Raw genomic sequence first — 25,614 nt, 5'->3', positions numbered from 1 at the left:
CACTAAGGAATCTACTCCTGAAATCATTGTTGCAGTATATGCTAACTAACTTGGATGTAAATTTAAAGTAAATAAATAAAATAAAACAAAATAAAATAATATAAAATAAAATAAAATAAAGTAAAATAAAACAAAACAAAACAAAATAAAATAAAATAAAAAGAAACACAGATGTTTAGTAGTTCTGGAAAGTGTTAAAGTAAAGAAAATTGGTGAACATACCTTAACTGTTACCCAATTTTTGGCTAAAAACCTCTTTTTTCTTATATGTTACACCAATCAACATCTTGCACAACGTGTGTTGTTCTATGTTCATGGAATACATCTCTGGAGTACTCCAGATTTTAGAGACCAGTAATGCCTCTGCTATGAAAGGATAATCACAGTACAGGTGAAAAGAAAATTTACCACTACTGATATCATGAGTGAAGGATCAATGTCAGCTTGAGTCAGTTTTTCTTCATCTACAGCATATACCCCCAACTACCCAGAGTAGCAGTTAGAGTCAAGTGCTCAGCACAGTGCTTAGCACATAAAATACTTTATTACTGCTTAGAGTGAAACAACACGAATTCTGCCCTAATGAAGCATTCTAAATCAAAACTTCTCCCTTCCTCATTTGTTCTGTGCACAAATAACTGATGGGATAAATGTAATATTCTTTAACCACATGAACGAAGACTTTTTAAAGGGGTCTCTAGAAAAAAAACACACACACACCTGGGATGGATAATCTTGGAAAAAGATTAATAACAGCGCATTTAAATTTATAGACAATACAGCTCTCAAGACTAAATAACTTAAAAAAAAAACCTAATTAAACTGACACTAGCAACTCTTCATTGATGTTTACCCACTCCAAGCAACACACCAATTCACTGAGAAGAAAACACTTGCTTACAAAAGAAATACTAAGCATCAACTCTCTTTTATTAATGTGTTCACATTAGGAAAAGTAAGGATTTGGTGAAAATTTCTCTTCTGGCTACAGTATATCAGTAATATGTCTGACACTTACATGTTAGTTCCCTACTAATATCATCTGCGTACTCACAGAACAAGGAACTTTTGGAAGTCAACTAAGAAATCTTTATCAATCTAACATAATTCATGCAGATCAATGCACACAAATGTTTATAAATAAGCACTTAACTGTTGATTAAAGCAAATTATAACTTATGCCAAGGAATTATTAAAAAGGAAGTCTTCTATTTAACTTATAGGAAAAAGATCAGCTGGTAAAGCATGTTAATAGGTTAGAGAAAATGGTCCCTATTTGTAAAATTATTGCATATTAAGACATTAAAATAAAATAAATAAAGTAAATTCACATATTGGTACCAAATAAAAAAAAGAAGAGGGATCACAACCCACTCCACAGAACTACAATTATAAGAGAACATTATGAAAATCTATATGTTAAATAATTGTGCAATCAAAGAAATGGATAAATGCCTAGAAACATATGAACTACCAAAACTGAAACAGGAAGAAATACTTTCTATTACTTGAATAATCTTGCAACCAGCAAATGAATTGAATCACTAATAAAAAAAGAATTCCTAGCAAACTAAAATCCAGGGCCAGATGTTTTCATAGGGGTTTTCTACCAAACATTTAAATACAAGTTAATACCTATTTTCAACCTATTCCAAAATAGAAAAGGAAAGAAAATTTACAAAGTCATTATAAGAGGCCAGTATTACTTTGATTCCAAATCCACACAAGGGTCCCACTAAAAAGGAAATTTATAGGCCAATATCCCTGATGAACATGGATTCAAAAATTCTCAACATGATGCTAGTCAATTGAATACAACGGTACACTAAAAGAATTTTTTAACTCAAACAAGTGGGATTAACTCTTGGGCTGAAAGCATTTCAATATTCACAAATAAAAATAAACATGATACACCACATTAATAAAACAAAGGATAAGGATCATATGATCCTGTCAATAATGCAAAATAAGCATTTGAAGAATATAGCATTCATTTCTTGATAAAAACCCTCAACAGAGTAGGGATATATGGAACATAACTCAGCATCATAAAGGTAATATACAAAAGACCCACAGCTAATATCATCTTCAAAGGGGAAACACTGAGAGTTTTTATTCTATGATCAGGAACAAGACAGGGATGTGACTATCACTATTGCTATTCAACGTAGTACTGAAAGTCCTCGCTACAGCAATCAGAAAACTCAAAACTATAGTCATCCAAATTGGCAAAGGAGAAGTCATAATTCACAGATGACATGATATTCTGTGTAGAAAAGTGAAAGAATCCATCAGAAAGCTTGCTAGAAATGACACAAGAATTCAGTTAAGTCACAGGATACAAAATTATCGTGCAGAAATGTGTTCCCTTTCTATACACCAATAATGAAGCAGCAGAAAAATAAATCAAGGAATTTATCTCATTTACAATTGTTCCAAAAACTATAAGATACCTAGGAATAAAACTAACTAAAGTACTAATATCTGTACTCTGAAAACTATAGAACACTTACAAAAGAAATTGAATAGGGCCAAAAGAAATGGAAAAAAATATTCCATACTCATGGATTGGAAGAACAAATATTGTTAAACTGTCTACTACCCAAAGCAATGTACACATTTAATGCAATTCCTATCAAAATACCACCAGAATTTTTCACAAAGCTAGAAAACACAGTCCTGAAATTTGTGTGGAACAACAAAACACCCCCAGGAGACAAAGAAATCTTGAAAAATTAAAGCAAACTTGGAGGCATCACAATTGTGGACTTCAAGTTATATTACAGAGCTGTAGTCATCAAAACAGTGTGGTACTGACACCAAAAACAGACAAATAGATTAATGGAACAGAATAGAAAGCACAGAAATAGGTCCACAACTATATGGTCAACTAATCTTTGACAAAGCAGGAAAGGATATCCAATTAAAAAGACACTTTCTTCCACAAATGGTGTTGGGGAAACTGGAACGCAAAATGCATGAGTGTAACTGGACCATTTCTTACACCATACACAATAATTATTTCAAAATGGATGAAAAGTGTAAATGTGATACCTCACACCTGTCAGAAAAGCTAACATTAACAACATAGGAAACAACTGTGTTGGCGAGGATGTGAAGAAAGAGGAACCCTCTTACTCTTTTGGTGGGAATGAAAACTGGTGCAGCCACTCTGGAAAACAGTATGGTGGTTTCTCAAAAAGTTAAAAACAGAACCTCCCTATGAACCAGCAGTTGCACTGCTAGGTATTTACACAAAGGATAAAAAGATACTTATTCAAATAGGCGCATACACCCTGATGTTTATAGAAGATTTATCAACAACAGCCAAACTATGGAAAGAGCCAATATGTGCATTGACTGATGAATGGATACAGATAATGGGGTAGATACATACAGTGTGATGTTACTCAGCCATCAAAAAGAATGAAATATTGGCATTTGTAATGATGTGGCTAAAGCTAGAGTTTATTATGCTAAGCAAAATAAGTCAGTCATAGAAAGTAAAATACCACATGATTTCAATCATATGTGGAATTTAAGAAAGAAAACAGATGAACATGCAGAAGCAAATAAAAGAGAGAAGGGAAGCAAACCATAAGAGACTTTTAGCTATAGAGAACAAACTGAGGGTTGATGGAGGGAGTTGGGTGGTGGGTGGGCTAATCGGTGATGGGCATTAAGGAGGATGCTTGTTACATAAGAATGAAACTAGACCACTTTCTTACACCATTCACAAAAATAAACTCAAAATGGATGAAGGACCTGAATGTGAGACAGGAAACCATCAAAACCTTAGAGGAGAAACCAGGAAAAAAAAGTCTCTGACCTCAGCCTCAGAAATTTCTTACATGACACATTTCCAAGGGCAAGGGAATTAAAAGAAGGAATGAACTATTGGGACTTCATCAAGATAAAAATCTTCTTCAGTGCAAGGGAAACAATCAACAGAACTAAAAGACAACCAACGGAATGGGAAAGGATATTTGCAAATGACATATCAGATAAAGGGCTATAATCCAAAATCTATAAAGAACTCACCAAACTCCACACCTGAAAAACAAATAATCCAGTGAAGAAATGGGCACCAGACATGAATAGACACTTTTCTAAAGAAGACATCCAGATGGCCAACAGGCACATGAAAAAATGCTCAACGTCACTCCTCGTCAGGGAAATACAAATCAAAACCACACTGGGATACCATCTCACGTCAGTCAGAGTGGCTAAAATGAACAAATCAGGAGACTATAGATGCTGGAGAGGATATGGAGAAACGGGAACCCTCTTGCACTGTTGGTGGGAATGCAAACTGGTGCAGTCACTCTGGAAAACAGTGTGAAGTTTCCTCAAAAAATTAAAAATAGATCTACCCTATGACCCAGAAATAGCACTGCTAGGAGTTTATCCAAGAGATACAGGAGTGTTGATGCATAGGGGCACATGTACCCCAATGTTTATAGCAGCACTTTCAGTAGCCAAACTACGGAAAGAGACTAAATACCCATCAACTGATAAATGGATAAAGAAGATGTGGTTTATATATACAATGGAATACTTCTTGGCAATGAGAAACAATGAAATCTGGCCATTTGCAGCAATGTGGATGGAGCTGGAGGGTACTATTCTAAGTGAAATAAGTCAGGCAGAGAAAGACAGATGCCATGTGTTTTCACTCATATGTGGATCCTGAGAAACTTAACAGAAGACCATGGGGGTGGGGAAGGTGAAGAAAAAAAGTTACAGAAAGGGAGGGAGGGAAACCATAAGAGACTCTTAAATACTGAGAACAAACTGAGGACTGATGGGGGTGGGGGAGAGGGGAAAGTGAGTGATGAGCATTGAGGAGGGCACCTGTTGGGATGAACACTGGGTGTTGTATGGAAACCAATTTGAGAATAAATTATATTTAACATAAAAAAATAAAGTGAGTTTGGAAGTGTTAAAAAAAGGAGGATGCTTGTTGTGATTAGCACTGTATGTTATATGTAAGTGATGAAACCCTAAATTCTACAACTGAACCCAATTTTACTATATATGTTAACTAGCTACAATTGAAGTAAAAACTTAACAAAATAAAATAAAATTGATGAGAGAAATTGAAAACTACACAACAAATGGAAAGGTAGTCCATGCTCATGGATTGGAAAAATTAATATTTTTAAATGTCCATATTTTCCAAAGTGATATATATAGATATGTAATAACTGTAACAGTATGAAAAGCATTTTTTCATAGAATAATATAAAAAATTCTAAAATTTGTATGGAAGCACAAAAGACCCAAGTAGCCAAAGTAATCTGAAGAAAGAATAACAAAGTTGTATGTATCACAAAGTTCCAGATTTCAAGATGTACTACAAAACTACAGTCATCAAAATAGTATGGTAGTGGCACAGAAATAGACACATAGGACAATGGTTCAGGAAAGAAAATTCAGACACAAATCTACTATTATGTGGTCAATTAGTCTATGACAAAAATGCAAGAATATACGATGGGAAAAGAGTCTCTCTAAGAAGTCATATGAAAACTGCACAGGTATTTTTAAAAGAATGGAACTGAACCACTTTCCAACACCATACATCAATTAAATTCAAAAAGGAATAAAGACCTAAATGTGAGACCTGAAGCCATAAAACTCCTAAAAAAGAACACAGGTAGTAATTTCTCAGACATCAGCCTTAATAACATTTTTCTAGATAGAGTTCCTAAAACAAGGAAAACAAAGGCAAAAATAAACCAAAAGAACACGTCAGAATAAAAATCTTTTTCACTGCTAAGGAAACAATCAACAAAACTGAAAAACAATCTACTGAATAGTAGAAGTTATTTGCAAATGATATACCCGAAAAGCAGTTAATATCCAAAACATATAAAGAACGCTTATAGCTCAACACAGAAAGTAAACAATATGATTTAAAAATGGGCAAAGCACCTGAATAGACATTATTTTTTTCCAAAAAAGACATTCATATATTCAACAGACACTTGAAAACATGCTCAACATTAGTAATCATCAAGGAAATGGAAATCAAAATCACAATGAGCTATAACCTTACACCTTTCTGAATGGCTAAAATAAAAAGACAAGAAGTAGCAAGTGTTGGTGAGGATGTGGAAGAAAATGAGCCTGACAGACTATTGTTGTGAATGTAAATTGGTGTAGTCACTGTGGAAAACAGTATGAAAATTCCTCAAAACTTCAAAAATATAACATATGATCCAGTAATTCCACTACTGTGTGGAATTACACAAGGAAAACAAAAATCTTAATTCAAAAAGTTATATGCATCCCTATGTTTATTGCAGAATTATTTACAATAGCCAATATGGAAGCATCCTAAATGTCCATCAATAGATAAATAGATAAGATACACACACACACACACACACACACACACACACACACACACACTAGAATACTGTGGAACCATAAAAAGAAAAAAAGAAAGAATAAAATTTTGCCATTTGTGAAAACAAGGATGGACTAAGACTATTATGCTAAGTGAAAAAAGTCAAACTGTGAAAGGCAAATACCTTATTATTTCACTCATGTGGAATTGAAGAAAAAATTAAAAAAAAAAAAACGCAAAAAAACCCCCAGAGTCATAGCTGTAAATACAGAGAACAAAGTGATGGTTGCCAGAGTGGAAGGAGTTGTGAAACAAGTGGGAGATAGAGTCTTCTGGTTATGGAATGAATGACATGGGAATAAAAGTAACAGCATAAGAAATATAATCAATGATATTAAATAGTGTTAGTATTATAATAGCAATGGTAGCTACACTTGTGGTTAACATAGCATGATGCATAAATTTGTTGAATCCCTATGTTGTACACCTAAAAATAATGTAACATTATGTGTCAATTACACTCAAATAAAACAATTTAAAAATGTCAAATACCAAATTACTTTACAATTTCACATGAAATGACTTCCTTTAATCTATAAACAGAAAAAAGAGGGAACATATCAGTACCAATTTTACAGAAAAAAAAAGATCTAAAGAGAGTGTTATGAACAATTGTACACCAACTATTTGCATAACCTTGATTAAATGGATACAATTCTAGAAACACACAATATACCAATATTGATCCAACATGAAACAGAAAATCTGAACAGAGCTATAGTTTTAAGAAGATCAAGTTTCCCCACAAAGTAATCACAACTGTCCAACAAAAGAAAGCCTTAGTCCACATGACTTTGTTGTTGAATTCTTTCTAACATTTAGAGAAGAATTAACACGAATCTCTCTCAAATGCTTCAAAATATTGGAGAAGTAACACTTCTAAGTTTATTCTATAAGGTAAACATTACACTGACATCAAAGCCAGACACAATAAGAAAACTACACAACAGTATCTTTAATGAATACTGATACAAAAAATTTTAACATAATGCTAGCACACTGAATTCACCAGCATTATTAAAATGATAAGACACCATAGTAAAGTAAGATTTATTCCTGGAATGCAAGGATGGGTGATTATATTAAAACCAATCAATTGACACATTGACAGAATGAAGGGGAAAATAAAACACATGATCATCTCAACTGATGCAGAAAAAAGTATGTGACAAAATTCATTTTACTTTTATGATGAAAACACTGACCAAATTAGGAATAGAAAAAAAAATCAACATAATATAGGCCATATATGGAAAACACAGGGCTAACATACTCAGTGGTGAAAGACTAAAGACTTTTCCTTCAAGATCAGGATGACAATTTTACCACTTTTATTCAATATAGTACTGAAAATCCTAGCCAGAGAAATTAGGCAAGAAAGATAGATAAAATGGATCTGCAATGGAAAGAAGAAATTAGACACCAATAAACAGAAAGATGCCTAATGTTTCTGGATTAGAAGACTCAATATTGTTAAAGTGGCAATATCACCCACGTGATCTACAGATTATATATATATATATATATATATATATATATATATATAATCTCTTAACATGACTGATCATTAGGGAAACTCAAATTACATCCATGAAGAGATACCACTTCAAATACATTGGGCTAACTATTGAAAAGAAGGTAAAACAAAATAACAAGTGTTGGTGATGATGTGCAGAAATTAGAACACTTTAGCTTTGTTGATGGGAATATAAAATAGTGAAGCTGCTATGGAAAATAGTATGGATGCTCCTCAAAAAATTAAAAATACTATTAACATTTAATATTTTCACTTCTTAGTATATCCCCAAAAGAATTGAAAGCAGAGATCATCCAGATATTTGTACACCTATGTTCATAGCAGCAATATTCACAGTAGCCAAAAGGTGGAAGCAACCCACCTGTTCACTGATGAATTAATGAATAAAAACAAAATGTAATATGTACATATAATGTAATATTGTTCAGCTTTAAAAGGAAATAAAATTCTGACAAATGGTATAACATGGATGATCTTGGAAGAATTATGTTATTCACAAAATATGTCAATCGCAAAAGGATAACTACTTATGATTCCACTTTTATGAGGCTCCTACAATTGTCAAATTCATAGAAACAGAAGATAAAATGGTGGTTGACAGTAGCTGAGATGAGGGAGGAATGGAGATTTTTTGTTTAATGAGTAAAGAGTTTCAGTTTGAGGAGACAAAAGAAAGATCTGGATATGAATGATGGTAACATTTTCACAATGTGAATGTACTTAATGCCACTTAACACTTAAAAGTGGTTAAATGGTAAATTTTACCTATTATGTTTGTGTACATATATATTTTCTATCTTGAAGGGAGTGTATTGTAACCAAAAATCATATGTCTAAGTTATTGAACAATCCTATCACATTTTATCCAAATGAATGTCTCCCATTCAAAGAAGTTACCTTTGGAAAAATAAATACTTAATAAAATAGAGTTATTTTTCAGAGTATAATTAACATCTCTTTTGGGGGAATTCTCTCTGTATATTTTGTGGTGGTAAGTCTTCATCCTTTGGGGACCAATATATAACTTTTTGAAATAGTGAAGTCATATTGATTTGAGATGGTGAATAGTTTGAGTAATATAATTTGGCATTAAATTTCTTTATTCTTACATCCCTTTTATCTCATTATTTTATAGGGTAACTAGCAAACAATAAAAAACATTTTAATGAATATATTTCTTGGGGCGGTTGAGTGGCTCAGTCGGTTAAGCCTCTGACTTTGGCTCAGGTCATGATCTCATATTCTGTGAGTTTGAGCCCCGCATCAGGCTCTGTGCTGACATCTCAGAGCCTGGATCCTACTTCAGATTCTGTGTCCCCCTCTCACTCTGTCCCTCCTTTGCTCATGCTCTGTCGCTCTCTCTCTTGCTCTCTCTCTCTCTCAAAAATAAATAAATGTTAAAATATTTAAAGAATATATTTCTTATGATGGAAATAAAATACATTTGAAAATTTTCTTCAAAATACTTTGAGTCTAGGAGTAAGTGTGCAATTTCACAAAAGATTAATTCTCTGAAAGGATTAACACTTATTTGGAAGACTAGTTTCTGGTAGCCTGAAAATCTTTCTCATTTCTGAAAAATAGATAAATAACCAAATACATATATACATAAATAAATCTAAACATTTTACCGTTCCACACAGTCAGAAAGCCTGGAGCAATGGTTAGAAGCAGGGGCATCATGACCCCCAGCAACATATAAGAATCCATTATATGCTGCAACTCCCACACCTCCACGTCTTTTGGACATTGGAGCACATAGACTCCACTTGTTAGTGTGGGGGTCAAAATATTCCATTGATTTGAGGCAGCAACTTCCATCATGACCACCGATAGCATATAGCCTAGAAAAAAAGAACAGAAGTATGTGTATGTGTGTGTGTGTTTGTGTGTGTGTGTAAAACATGTTTAATTTGTGCATAGATTAAAAATTAAAAAAAAAACTTGTACAAAGCATTTCAAGTTTATGGCTATATATTCTACTCCCTTAGTATTTTTTAATGGATGGCCTGAGTTTGTGAATGGATAGGTAACAAAAGGTACTTGCCAAGGTCCACTCTACTCCAAACCTCCCCAGCTTTATTATTTTTGTGAAAGTATGAGACAATAGATTAAAAAATCCCATGAGAAATGAAGACAGAGAAAGAAAGGATATATCAAAAGCATTGGCGGTATTTGTCAATTATACCTCAATAAATCTGGAAATTAAAATACAAAAAGGGCAGGTTGGATGTTTCCAAAGACTAACTCTAGTAACCTTACAATTTTGGCTAGGTTCAAATGATTAGCATTAGAATCCCTTTTATTTTGTGAACTGCTTTATTCAATATTATAAAACATTTGTCACTAGGAAGACTAACAATAAATAATAAAGGGAATAAGAATCAACAAACTGGATTTTTTTCTAAGAAGGCATATTGGCTATCACATTTCTCCCATAAATTGTAGAATGTCAATTCTTATGATGAGCAGCATTTTTTAATCCATTTAAATTTAATCCTTCATCAATAAAGAAGATAAACATTTACTAAGCCATATGTCTATAACTGCTCTTCATGTTCAATTGTGAATAATATCAAGTCAACAAAATAAAATTAAATTAGTCAAATTTGATTATTTCAATCTGTTCTGTAATATGTAGGAGATTGTTTCCAAGTCACCTGATATTCAGGTCAAGCCAAAGATAATCAGATGCAGGAGTATTTTAAGCTCTAAGGTACTGTAAGGCTGGGTATCCTCTTAACTACAGCCATGTCCTACTTCTGATACAAGGTGCTATAAACTATCTGTGCTGCAATTTCTACTGGACCCAGCTGAACGATGAAATACTGATTTTATATATAGTCAATACATATACCAAGGTTGTCCCCTGCCACTGATCTGTCCTGGTGTCTAAAATTGTCATCATTTAAGTCCCTCCTATGTGCTGGTTATTGTTTCCAAAGGTCCCTTATCTGAAAGGACATAATTACCTTAAATAAGTAACAATTCAAGATCTTAGCAACCTTTAATATGTTACCTTGCTCTCATATACAAGTGATCAGGAAGGCAGAAAGATTCAGAAAGATTGGACTCTGTAATTCTGGAATCGGGCGCCCTGAACACTCAGGACAGTGAATGATAAAGAAGACAAAGACTTGCCCTATTACAAGACTAACCAAAGTTTTAATAATAAAAAGTCATGACGTAAAATGTGGCAACTTCTCGAGGGTAAAATTGAACTTGTTGGCCTAAAAAAGTGCTTCTCAAATTTAATGTGCTCACAGGCCACTTGAGGATCCTGTTAAAATGCCAATTCTGATTCAGGAGGTCTAGGGTGGGGCTAAAATTCAGAATTTCTAAATAGATCTCAAGTAATGCTGATGCTGCTGGTCACAGGACTATACTTGAGTAGCAGAGGACTGCAGAATATTTAATTAAATGTTCATTTTAGACAAGTATTTTCCATATGATGAAGGGAAAGTACCAACACAGGCCTTTTACTACTGACTACTAGGATGCCCTGGTCATTGACAATGCTTGGGGTCACATCTCTGAAGTGTTGTATCACATGAGATGGGAGTAAAGAGCATCAATGTTTAGATTTGCTCACTTATTGTTTAATGCAACAACACCAACTGTGCTTTTAGGAGTTGACATACTGGCCACATAATTCCACTGACATCCCTCCAGGTCCCATCTTTCTACAGTATTTAGATAACTCCATCCATCATGACCACCGACAGCATACATTGGTCCTTCAAGTGTGGCTACACCTAGGAGATAAAAAAGCATGAGGTTTCACTTAGATATACCAAACAAAATGGATATTATTCATTTTGAAAGCTAAAAATTGTTTTTGTTTCTTAAATGACTTTGTGTGTGCATTAATAATTTACTAATCTTGATATGAAATTAAAAATGACCTCTTAACCCTAGGGAACTTTCAGGCATAATCTCTGTATCATGGAAGGTTATCATTGTTGTAATACTGAAGTTAAAAGAGGTAGTAGAACACACCATTTCTAAGGATGCAATAGAAAAAGGAAACTAATTTTTTTTTCTGGCATAATTTCAACATCATCTTTTAAATTGTAAGTGATAGATGAGATTGAGATATCTGTACTGAATCTTAGATAATTCTTAGAATTGTAGACTGTGTCATGTCTTTCTATTCCCTGCTTTTTATTACAGTTATTAAAAAATTCCCATGAAATAACCCAATAAGCAGGGATTTCTGAGGTTTAGTTAGAAATTAGTTCCATTAGATACTATGAATAGTCCCTATCTAACTACTTCTCTGGGAATTCACACAATTGGCCTTTTCCCCCATCTTCTTCACCATCCCAATCAGCACCTCAGGGGTATAACTTAATTACTTTTACTTTCTTAGTAATATCAATTAGATTTTTAAAAATTGCTTCAATTTCTCTGTAAGATATGTTTTCTAAGATATGTCTAGGAATCAGACTGACACAGTTGAGCTGAATAATTACACAGTCTATAATTTGAATAGACAATTTGCTGAACAATTTTGGAAAAAAACAATACCATTTCTGAATTCCACTTTTTAGCTGTTGAAGTCAGTTATTAAAAACGAACAAAGGCAATAATTCTGTTTTTTTAAACAAACTCTATGATATTGAGAATTTATAGAGTCTAGAATGAAGAAAGATGTACCATGACAAAGATGCAGGAGAATCAAAGCTTCCAGACTATTTCAGAAGTCTCCACTCCATCTTTCTTAAACTTCTTGTAATCTCTGGCTTAAGTATAACTTAGAGTTGCTCTCAACTGAAGCAGTTTTTCTAAACATCCCTGCCTTGAACCTGCATCCCAAAGCTTTTTCTGAAATACAGACTTGCCTCTTATGGGAAGGGACAGGATTCATCAAATTAGAAGCACAATGACTCTCCATAGTCAAGTTGTTTTTTTTTTCTAAATTGAGTGTAGAAGAAAACTTCCTATTGTAGTTTTATGTTCCTCAATGATGTATTCCTTCTAAAACTTTTTATGTTTAAAAATACTGGTTGAAGGGACACAGGGTTAGCAAGTATGACATCCGAAAAAAGAAAAAAAAAAGTTTCACAGGTTTGTATCATTTGCTTAAGCTTTTCAGCATTTTGGAGAGATTTTGACTAAGGGTTTGACTAAATCTCAATAATATGCACTTGTGATGAATGCTGTGTGATGTATGGAATTGTTGAATCACCAAACAGTACACCTGAAACTAATATATGTTAGTATGGGATTGTACACCTGAAACTAACACTGTATGTTAACTATACTGGGATTAAAGTAAAAAAAAATAAATAAATAAAACTCCAATAGTGCGCAGCTGAATTTAACTTTTAAAAAGCTCTACTAAGGATGCATTCCTTAGAAACTATATAACATTAAGCTCTTACCTAAGCCATGCCTATGTGTTGACATGGGAGGCATCACAGTCCAGATTTTGCCAACTGGATTAAAACATTCCACAGTATTCAAAGTTTTTAAACCATCTCTTCCTCACACGACGTAGAGCTTATTATCAATAACTGCAACTCCAAACTGAAGCCTACAGCCACTCATGGTGCCAATATGTAGCCAGCTGTTCGTTCTGAGGTCATATTTTTCAATTGTGGTGGTATATTTTAAAGGGATATTTTTATTTATTTTTTATTTATTTATTTTTTCAATATATGAAATTTATTGTCAAATTGGTTTCCACACAACACCCAGTGCTCATCCCAAAAGGTGCCCTCCTCAATACCCATCATCACCCTCCCCTCCCTCCCACCCCCCCATCAACCCATCAGTTTGTTCTCAGTTTTTAAGAGTCTCTTATGCTTTGGCTCTCTCCCACTCTAACCTCTTTTTTTTTCCTTCCCCTTCTCCATGGGTTTTTAAAGGGATATTAAACAGTGGAAAAATTGCTTGTATAAAAAAAATTTAGTTGTTATCATTCACATTATATTTATGTACCTATAATTTATAGCATAGAATCAGTGATTGCAACTCAAATTAAAGTAAGTAGTCCAGATGATTCTCTAACCTGGCAGACAAGGCAAGGTAATATTTTGCTACAAGCAGATCCAAATGGAAGAGTCAGAATAAAACAGCTTATTTAATATATATGGCTTGTATATTCATAATGGATTCTTTGGCTATGTTATGCTATTAGTAATACTAATACAGGTGTCAAACATGATAATTTACAACAAAAAATTATCTTGTAATCTATTACTGACTCTTTATACATCCATTATGATTTTAAATACCTATGCCCATTCAATATATTGATTATGCTTTTTTATTTTATTCAGTTTTGTGTGTGTGTGTGTGTGTGTCTGCGTGTCTGTGTTGATTTAAAATATGAGTGACTAAAGAAACAGGAGTGAAAGTTTCTTTTAAATGGGCCTTTGGGGGCACATGGGTTGCTCAGTCAGTTAAGTGCCTGACTCTTGATTTTGGCTCAGGTCATGATCTCAGGGTTGTGGGATCAAGCCCTGCATTGGGCTCTGTTCTGGGCATGGAGCCTGCTTGGAATTCTCTTTCTCTACTTCTGGCCCTTTCTCTCTCTCTCTCTCTCTCTCTCTCTCAAAAATAAATAAATGGGCCTTTGGTATTTTTTCGATTATTTATTTATTTTGAAATAGAGAGAGAGAGAGAATGGGAGGGGAAGAAAGAGGGAGACAGAGAGAATCCCAAGCAGCCTCTGCACCGTCAGTGCAGAGCCTGATGCAGGACTTGAACTCATGAAGCATGAGGTCATGACCAGAGCTGAAACCCAGAGTCAGACGCTTAACTGACTGAGCCACCCAGGTGCCTCCAATTCATACAATTTTACATGATGTTAAAATTAAGGATTATAATTTAAAATAGATTAGGCTTACTTATTATTTATTTATTATTATATTTAAGAATGTAATTCTGAGATACTACCTATTTTATGTGTTAATAAAATTTCATTTTCTATTCAACTGCTAAAATGTCAGTTTTACTACCATAGCATACTGCCACTATTGCCATAGTAAATCATCACTAGTTCATACTTCATTGAAAATTTTTGCATCCATGTTCATCATGGATATTGGCCTCTAGTTCTCTTTTTTAGCAAAGTATTTTTCTTGGTTTGGTATCAGGGCAATGCCAGCCTCATACAATGAATTTTGAAGTTTTCCTTATTTTTTTAATTATTATTTTTATTTTTTTGTAATATTTTGAGAAGAATCAGCATTAACTCTTCTTTAAATGTTTGGTAGAATTCGCCCATGAAGTTGTCCAGCCCTGGACTTCTGCTTACTGGGAGCCTTTTTTTTTAATTTTTTTAAATTTATTTTTGAGACAGAGAGAGACAGAGCATGAGTGGCAGAGGGGCAGAGAGAGAGAGGGAGACACAGAATCTGATGCAGGCTCCAGGCTCTGAGTTGTCAGCACAGAGCCCGACGCGGGGCTTGAACTCACAAACCAAGAGATCATGACCTGAGCTGAAGTTGGAGGCTTAACCGACTCAGACACCCAGGCGCCCCTGCATACTTGGAGCCTTTTGATTCTGATTCAGTTTCCTCGCTGGTTATCAGTCTGTTCAAGTTTTCTATTTCTTCTTGTTTCAATTTTTGTAGTTTATATGTTTCTAGGATTTTTTTCATTTTTTCCAGATTGTCCAATTTGTTGGCATATAGTTTTTCATAATTGTTTGTATTTCTGTGGTGTTGGTTGTTATTTATCATCTCTCAATAGTTACTTGATTTCTTTGGGTCCCTTTCCTTTTCTTTTTGACAAATCTAGCTAGAGTTTTTTTAATTTTGTTATTCTTTTCAAAGAAACATTTTCTGGTTTTATTGATCTATTTTATTGACTTTTATTTTCTATATCATTTATTTCTGCCCTAATCTTTATTTTTTTTTCCTTTCCTGGATTAAGGCTTCATTTGTTGTTCTTTTTGTAGCTCCTTTAAGTACATAATAAATTGTCCATTTCTTTAAGCAATGCTTTTTACCAGTTATTCAAAAGAGCTGCTGCTATATTTTAGTAAAATTTGATTTTGCACAAAAAGGAAGTTTCTGATTAATTACCAAGGTTTGAAATAAAGAATTATTATTCACACATATAGTGTACCTACACAGATTTTGACAGATTTAGGGAATTTCATTCCAAATATATAGAACCAACCATAGGAATAAGCAAAAAACACTTTTCAGTTTTTATTCTACTGAGTGATTTTTGGAGAAAATATAATTCATTACTTATGATGAAAATGCTTACATCTGAAGTGTATCCACTGGCCAATTATAATGCTATGGTATGAGATCATATCAATCCAAAATTTAAGCAAAGTATATTGTATCTACGTCTGCTTCTGAAAGTTTTTCTATGTATATTGGATTAGTGAAGACCATGTATTTCTTTTCTGTAATTTTAGATCTTTTCTGATGAATAGTGCACTGTAAGCCTTTATGTCTCAGAAGTTTGGATTTTCACAAGAAAAACTTGTATATGTAGATACTCATTATCCATTCTCCTTAATCCCTCCATCTTTCACTGATAAGGTGGATTTGGCTGATTTCTGATTTATAGATCAGAAATTGCTCAATTGACTACATTTACTACTGAGAGGGCAAATACCACCTAGAAAAATATATTTTCTACACTAAATATCTCTGGATGAAACTGTTAAAACTGGAATATCTACAATTGCACATCAACTTTCACTCTGTCAACCAGTCCATTTTCTCTGAATGTTTTCATATCTTTCTACTTCCTCATTCCAATCTTCCCAAATCTGTCTTCCTATCCACTTCTTCCTATTCCAACTTTTTATTTCAAACTCTTTTCATTATTGGAATTTACCAATAAGCCAATTTAGATTAGGAAACAAAGGTTACATTCCTCTACTTAAGATTATGAAGCTACTAATAGTCAAGTCATTAGTCAGGAAATTGTGCAAAGCTACATTTACCAAGTGCATACAGAAAGTTTATAATGAAAGAATGTAGAAGTCTGTTTAATACCAAGTTAATTTTTTCTGGGCATTACATTAAATATAGAAAATTTATATGCCCTACATCTCTTATTTTTATCTATGAAAATATACTACTGATAGTTCTGTATCTTGAACTCTGAAGATTTCTTACAGCCCATTTACATACCTCCACTATTGCTTCAAATAATCAAAATGTTAGTTGGCTTACTATGCCAGCTCTATACTTGTTTGATAGAAAAACAAATTGGATTTTTTTTTTTACTGATGTCTCCCCTTAGGGCTCATTTTATAATGTTTCTGTGTATATAGATCTTCCCTAAAACGTTGCAAATATTGTTTCTCAATTAATTTCTAAGTTCCTATTCAACCCTTATTTATGATCTGGTCAAGAGGAAACAAAACCAACCTAATTTTGTAGTATTGTTGGGAACATGTTAGTTCCTGTAATTGTGAACATATCTAATTTAGTGACTTTTCTCCATCTAGTTCTAAAATGATCTAAAAACAACTATATTAGCCTTTAATTTGCCCCATGATGTACTGCCTGTCAGAATTCATTGTCTTTAATAAATGGAACATTATTGAATACTTTTACATACAAAAGCCCAAAGTTTGCCATTTGACCATTTTTACATTGTGATTCTGTGATCATACTTACAACTTTCTGATGGTTGTTTTAATATACATGGTAAGAATTTTACTTAACCCCAGCCACTTGTGTGATACCTATATTTGGCAACTAATTCCAAGTTAACTGTGTGAGTCAAAAAGAAAATTAAAGATTCAAGAAGTACTGCATTTCCTAGACATCATAAGGTGATGATTAAGAAAAAATCTTTAAAAAATGAAATAACACACTATAAGGAAAGCATGTACATTTAAATTATTTTTATAGCTTTAAAATAATGGAAATATAATATTGACTTACTTAAATGTTACCCCTTTAATTTTTTTGCTATATTTAGGTGTTTTCATACTTTTCTTTCTTTCTTTTCTTTTTCTCCCTAAGTGTTCACCTTGGCTTTTCAATAGATTCTAAGACCCACAAAGAGAGGGGTCAGTTTTGTTGTTGTTGATCTTTCTTCTAAAATAGTGGCAATATAGCAAAAAGTAAGATATAATTTGAGTAAGAATTCCACTTTCAGTTTTTCTACTTGCTTGTCCTTGGGTTGGCTATCTAACCTTAAGAGCCTCAGTTTCTTCATCTGAAAAATTACAATGCTATCCTGTAGCATTGTGAGAATTAGAAATTATGTTTACAAAATGCCAACCAAGTACTCAAAAATAGTAGTTTTTACTATTATTGTAGTTGTCTGCAATTTCCCATAGGACTTTTTATGTCTCCAAACACTAGGTACCCATGGAGTCTCAAAATCATGGCCTTAGTTCCTTCCATATCAAATTGTGGTAATAGAATCAAGGAGATTATAGGTTCACATTTCAGTCATTCTTAAAAAGTGATAAGGAACTGTTGATACTTATTACCATTTTTGTAACATATTCATTTTGTAACAAACTTATAACATAAACTTTGTAAGTTAAACAAGAAGCTGAAAAAGTAACAAAAATAGGGAAGAAACACATAAAAAAAAACAGACAAAAAGAGCACAAAATGTTCAATTTTTCCCTTTGCAGTTTAGGCTATTAAAAATAGAAACTAAGTATAATTATGCTTGCATTTTGTTTTTAGTTCCCTTTAAATTTAAATATCAAACTAGACACCTCATAGAGTGCTGTTAATATTCATTTTGTTCAAAAAATGGGAAAAAATCAAGTTACCAAATTTGCAATTAATTATAGTACCTCACTGTTATTGTTATTTTCTGAAGAGCACTAGTTCTGTGAAGCTATTTTGCTACTTCGTAAATAATTGCATTTACAAGCTCTCGTTTTATAAGTTTATGATTAATTGTCATAGTTCTTATACTGTCTTTCAATTTCCACTTACATATTTCAAAATAAATAATTGGTTTCCAGTAGCACAGAATTTTGACTTTTGCATTATTTTTCTACAAGGTACAAAATAACATTTCTATGCACGATTTAGCAGATTTTAAGTAGGTTGGTTTTAATTTCTACACAGCTAAGTATTAATTACAAAATCCTTCCCTAGGTGTTTTGGAAACATGGGTATACTAAGAAATCAAGTAAAAAAGGCGGAGATGTAGATAAATAGGTTCTTGGAGGAATCAGGGAAAACATCAAGGCTTCAGAAACTTTTCCTTAGTTCCTTTGATAAAATTCTTATGTAAAATCATTACTCCAAGTTTAAATTGCTAATCTTGTTATCAATGTTAACAGCATTCCAATCAGTCTTAAGGGTTAACTTACTTTAAACTTATGCACTCCTTGTTTGTTGACCTAAGTCCCTTGGTTTGTAACAGAACTAACCTACATTCCTTAAGATTTTGCAGACCTTTGGCCTTAAGGAATGAAGGACCATAATGCCCCAAAAGATAAGGCCTAACCACTTTTGAAAGCAGCTACCACTGATGCCAGCAAGTCTGTTCAGGATTATGTTGATATGATTACCTGAATACCAGCTTCTCCTGCTGGTGCTTGCTCATAGCCCCCAGTATTTCCAACACCTTCTCCTTAAAACACTCTGGTTTCATTTAGACTGGGACTATCATCTTTGGAACATTAGTCCACCATCTTCTCAAGTTGCTGGCATTCTGAATAAAGCACCTTTCCTTTCCCATCATCACTTATCTCTTGACTACTGATTTTCATGTGGCAAGCAGGTAAACCTGTGTTTGGAACCCATTCTCTGTCCTGTAGCATCAACACTTCAAGATTCTTTGTAACTAGTCTTTGAGCCTCTAACAGGAACTTGACAGCAAGGAGTTAGAGACCCCTCTTCTATTTCTTTCAAAAGACAAATATGCTTTTTATGCAAATTTGCTAAACCCTTCCATTTATTTTCAGGGAAAGTAAGTTTTCCCTGAAAACATCTTACATTGCAAAGGAAATACTCAAATTTAAAAATTACTGCCATAAAATAAAAGCACCTATTAAGAGCTTTGCTAACACTAATTAAAGGATTATATCCTGTTAAGGTAAGGTAAAAAATTGCAAAAGTACATGAAGTGTGCTGTTATGAAAATTAGCTTTAGATGCACACATTTAAATATGGCTTTAATGCCACCTTCATAATTTGCGGGGTGTTGAGAATATATCTTCCTTTTTGAATGATACTTTCTAAGCCATTCCTGTTACATTTCATAGCATCCATGCCTCCCACAGCATAAAGTGCCCCCACAGTTGATTTTCTAGGCTTTGTCTGAGGACTTTGCATCATAGGTTGTCTCTTGGGTAAGAGATGATACTTCATAACTTCCATTAGGAGCTTCTGACACTCAAGATCACCAGTAAACATGGAGCTGTTTTCAAGATCCACCAGTAACTGAAAAGTAATGATGCATTGTATATGAAGTGAAGAAACCATCATTAAAAAGAACATATTTTTGTTTATGTAACTTTGGAGAAAACTTGAGCTAGTTCAAATGTAAAAGTGTTAGTAATTTAAGTTAGTAACATATCTTATTCTTAGTAAATTTTTATGTTCACTTATGATTTCAAATGATTAACGATCTCATGGCAGTAGCTACTGATCTGTTCAGGTTTATTTGACATATTATTCATCTTTTGAATATATAAATATAAAATTTCAAGAAGTTAAAGTGAAAAGATACTCATAAAATGGGTTACTGAAAGCAGGCCAATGTCTACACAAAGCAAGCATCTTCCAGTCTGCTGTATGAAGCAAAATAAGCAGGCACTTTATTGGTAGATTTAGAGAAATTGATACAATCATTCCCAGTTAAAATAAAGTAATATCACCCACAAAGGACTGCATCTTTATCATCAAATGACTTTTGTAAAATATTCTGAAAGCAGGTGCTTTTTATCTATACATGTACATGTGAACATGAGTAAAGTATATGTGTTACTAAGTAGCCAATACATCAGCAATTGTAGATGTTCAATCTTTTCTAATCATCATTACCTGGCAGACAATAAGACCCTCATTGAATGGGATAAAAGCTAAGTAAAATATTTTTCCTGAGATGAGTTGAGAAGTGAAGAGATTGTTTCAGAATTTTACCAAGGGTCATTTATATTGGTTCATTGGAGTTTTGGCTCTACGGTATCATAGAGCATTGAGAGGAATAGCAAGTAGTTTTTGAGATTGGAAATGCTAACCTGACTCCATAAAGCTTCCCTGAACTTTCCTGTTCTGCAGTGGTAAAACCCGGCTCAGTTCTTATCTCACCTGTAATCTCTGATGGATCACTTTTATTTAGCTGGTGAGACCCCAGACATTTCCTTAATCCATATGCTGCTGAAAATCAGTTTGAAAACTGAACTATGTAATTTCTTTTCAAAATATTCTTCAGAGATTTACCAACATTTTATTTATATATTTAATTTTTAGAATATGTGTTTAAGTCACTATTAAAATTGTTTTGGAAGGACTATATTCTGTATGCCATTACCAACTACTACCATCATTTGGAAAAGTTCACAATAGTATACATTTTAGGCATAAGACATACTCAGGGGTGGGAGGCCAAAAACCATTGGTTATGTGTTAGGGCTGGAAATTTCTCCTCATTCCAATAAAGAGAAGTCCAAACTAAGCAGTTTGCTGAAAGAACACCATATAGACAAAGCAGTGTAAAGTTAAGGGGCTCTGATCCTTTATATCAAGTCATGTCAATTTTTTGCATATCTAAGAATCATCTGGAGAACTTATTAAAATACAGATTCCTTGGCTTCACTCTCATAACTTGTTTCAGTAGATCTGTAGTGAGGGCCTGAGAAACTGAGTTTCTAACAAGCTCTCAAGCAATGCTATGCTGCTAGTTCAGGGACACTTTGAGCATTACTGCCTTAGAGAATCTGATAAATATTATAGATCCTCTCATCAGAGTAACACATATAAATGTACACCCATTCACACAAACATAACATTCCCAATGATTCTGAACCTTGGGCCTAAAATTATATGTATATCTTGGGGCATCTGGGTGGCTTAGTCAGTTAAGCATCCGACTTCGTCTCAGGTCATAATCTCGTGGTTTGTGAGTTCGAGCCCTGCATCAGGCTCCGTGCTCACATCTCAGAGCCTGGAGCCCGCTTTGGATTCTGTGTCTACCTCTCTCTCTGCCCCTCCCCTACTCATGTTCTGTCTCTGTCTCGCAAAAATAAAGTTTTAAAAAGTTAAAATTACATATATATTTTAACGTTTTTCTTTTTAATGTTACTATTGCTCTGCCCTTTGGATAAATTTGCTATACCCAAAAGGGTAGTCAAAGTTCTTTTATTCCATATGGATAGATTCTCAATAGTAAACATGTAGTTTAATGGATTTAATTAACAGATAAAAGAAAAAAAGTAGAGAAATCATCAGGAAATTAATATTCTATTTTTAATAATAACATTTAATTGTTGAAGTTGATTAATTTTAATTATTAGAAACTACTGATCCACTAAATGTTCCTCTTTCCAATGTGGATGGTATTTTATGACTTTAGTCACAGGCTGTATAATATACGAAATATGCATATGTGCAATATATTCATATGTATGATATATAATTGATATCTTCTATTGATTAATCTGTTAACAGAAAAAATGTGGTTATTACCAATGGTAGAAATATATAGTGAGACTGCACTCCAACCTAACTAAACTTCACTTACTAAAATTCAGTATGAGGTAGGTCAATCCTGAATCATATCCAAAGGTGTTTGTTTTTAGAATCATTTTTACTATAATCCTTCAGCATACATGATGAGGATGCCATTATAATGATGCTGTAGTACATATGAAGATTTTATGATGTACTTTCAATCATAGAAGCTAATTAACCATGTTAGTATTATCCAGACTCTAACTGCTTTTTAGACTCTACTCTGGGATGCTATTATACTGGTTATTATCAGCTTGCCTTGAAGGTGGGCAGGAAAAGAAAAAAAAAAAAAAAGAGCCTGGTCATTTTCTCTGCTTCTTACAAGTGCTGTTTGGCGAGAGAGGAAACAAATTAATGAATATGCTAAAATTTAGAGATTAGCTGTAGTTTATTTTAATCTTTGTTTTCTTTCTTCATCAAATATAGTGTGAAATTAAAAGCTGGATATGTCCTTCTAGGAAACAAATACTTTACACTTCAATTAACAGAAATCCTCTGAGTAAGATAAAATTAGATGAATAAGGAATGGATTAAGGCCTAGTGGTATTTTAGAACTATATGTTACCTTGGTAAATTTCCATACCTGTGGTGGAAGTAATGGCAGTCTGATAAAAGAAAGCAACATTGCTAGGTCTCCTTGCCTACCCTGCACATCATACCCCACCCACTTCATTAGAGCGTGGAAAATAGTTTCTTCATCAGGCACATTAATGTCATCACTGCACAGAAGTTTTGAAATTTCATTAGCTGGAAGCAGGAGAAATTCTTGGTTCTTTATGACCTCGATGAAGTGTTCCTAGAAAAGAAAGGTCTACTACTGAAACTTTGTACTTTGGAAACTTCTTAAAATAAGCATATGAAGACATTTCACTTTGTTAAAATTCAGAAAAGTCCAGAAAGACAGATATATACATTTATAACAAATAGATACTATTGTTGCCTGTGACAAAGGGCATGGGAAGACTTCTGAAGCTGAGGAGCCAAGTGTTTACACTAGGAATTATTTATTGAATGGAAGGAAGGACTGTAACTTCTTCACAGGCTGCATGGATAGTGTCTGATTTGATACCAGTGTTTTTCTCTCCCACCTGTTGTAGGTGGCAAAAGCTTATGACTCCAGAAGTGATTGGTGTTCAGTTGGTCTTTAGCCAAAAACCTTAAGAGGAAGGCTGGAAATTTTCAAGGTGGAGGCTACCTTAAAGACCTGGGAGAGGTAGCTCTGGCTGTGCATTTGAGGGGCAACATACTGAATTCCTTTGAGATGAGACAGATTGATGAAAAACTATTTTCTCTTACGGGAAAACATTATCTTTTATTAAACAAGGCAAAGATATATTTTACAATGGATAACAATATACAGATTTAGGACAATCTAAAAGAAACTCCTATGAAGTTTTTTTTTTTTTTTTATGGAGGGGAGTGGGGCTTTCAAATTTTACATATTCCTTTTTTCTCTCTTCTGTTACAGTGTTGCACTTTATCAAGTATCAAATTTCAGGTAGCTGTGCTTCAATTATTTTTCATCAAAACACCAATATATTTTTTCTTAATTATAATGTTGGATATTTTTCTATGACAACACAATGATCATTTTTAACATGTTTCATAGTAAAAATCTCGAACTTTAAATGTGATAAAATATACTTCCAAAATGGAAATAAACATGTCTAGTTGGTAATTTATGTTGCACAACAGATAGATATTCTGAAAGCAGCTTAAAACGGCCCCTAAATTAATTGGGGAGATATTAGATGAAAATCACTCTCTCACAAATCACTCTCTCAGCTCCCCTCAGAGTTTAGTTATTGTGGAACTGAGTTAGCTTAAATATTAAAGTTATTCATACAAAAACCATCATTTGATAGACCCATCAGGAAGCTCTGATGCCATAAATTCCAAGCTAACGTGCCTATTAAATGAAGGTCCCTCTTGCTACAAAGGCAAACAATTGAGAGAGGATTTCTATTTTTACTGTAGCAGATGTCCCTGGTTGAAAATCCTCTCACCAAGAGCAAAATATTGGAAGTAGTACTACAACTAATACATTACACTTATACAGCACATCACACTTTCACAAACATTAAGTAAAAAAAAAAATATTGTCATCATCAATGTAATCTTATGGGAGGTGATATTATTCTGATGAGAAAACAGGCTATGTGAATTGTTTGGTCTGTGCAATAAATGGCAAATAAACACTCAAACTTAAGTCTTCAGGTCTCCTCCATTTTGCTCAACACTGCAACTGCCTTTCATAAGTGACATAATTTTTATGAATGATTTGAGAAAGAGATAAAACACTTTAAAAGTAGTGGTTACCTACTACTGGTAGTGGATGTTAACTCTGAGAGCTTATATCATATGTCAATATTATGGAAGACATATCTCATTCTCCTTTCTATCCACTCTCCAATGAAAGAAAAGAAAAACAGAGAATAAGATAAAAACAGAGAGGGTGGCAAACCATAAGAGACTCTTAAATACAGACAACAACTTGAGGGTTGCTGGAGGGGAGGTGGGTGGGGAGATGTGCTAAATGGGTGATGGACATTAAGATGAGTCCATCCTTAATGGTAATGGGCATCCATTAATGGGTAATGTTGGGATGAGCACCTGGTGTTATAGGTAAGTGATGAATCACTGGGTACTATTCCTGATACCAATAATACACTATATGTTAGCCAACTTGAATTTAAATAGATAAATTTAAATTATTTAAAAAAGCAAATAAATGAGAGAGAGAGAGAGAGAGAGAGAGAGACAGGTTGGCCCAGTATGTAAAATCTACTCAATGGCTAATGTGGATCATAGACAAATCTATAAAATGTGATTATGTATTTGACACAGCTAAGAAATGATTCAAATGGTTTATATGATGATTATATTTATAGTGAGAAATTAGAGTTTATGATAGAATATATTATGGTTCCTGGGTAGCTGCCTGATGACACTACTGAAAATTTTTTGGCAATATAGTAAATTAATGTAAATAAAGAATAAATATATTGGTTTAAAGG

The 25,614-nt window shown here is 33.5% G+C and overlaps 1 protein-coding gene across 1 annotated transcript in view; it reads right to left on the bottom strand.

Moving 5' to 3' along the window:
* The window catches only part of KLHL4 (kelch like family member 4), a 167,295-nt gene that overhangs the window by 15,706 nt on the left and 125,975 nt on the right, over positions 1–25,614 (bottom strand). Inside the window, 5 exon segments of the mRNA XM_049644031.1 lie at positions 9,584–9,796; positions 11,545–11,707; positions 13,340–13,568; positions 20,123–20,305; positions 23,181–23,393. Coding sequence (XP_049499988.1) covers positions 9,584–9,796; positions 11,545–11,707; positions 13,340–13,568; positions 20,123–20,305; positions 23,181–23,393 — 1,001 coding nt within the window.

The sequence above is a fragment of the Panthera uncia genome, chromosome X (genome assembly GCF_023721935.1).
Source record: "Panthera uncia isolate 11264 chromosome X, Puncia_PCG_1.0, whole genome shotgun sequence".
NCBI lineage: Eukaryota > Metazoa > Chordata > Mammalia > Carnivora > Felidae > Panthera > Panthera uncia.
Note: the sequence above shows the minus strand (reverse complement) of the source record. Positions and strands in the feature narration are given on the sequence as shown.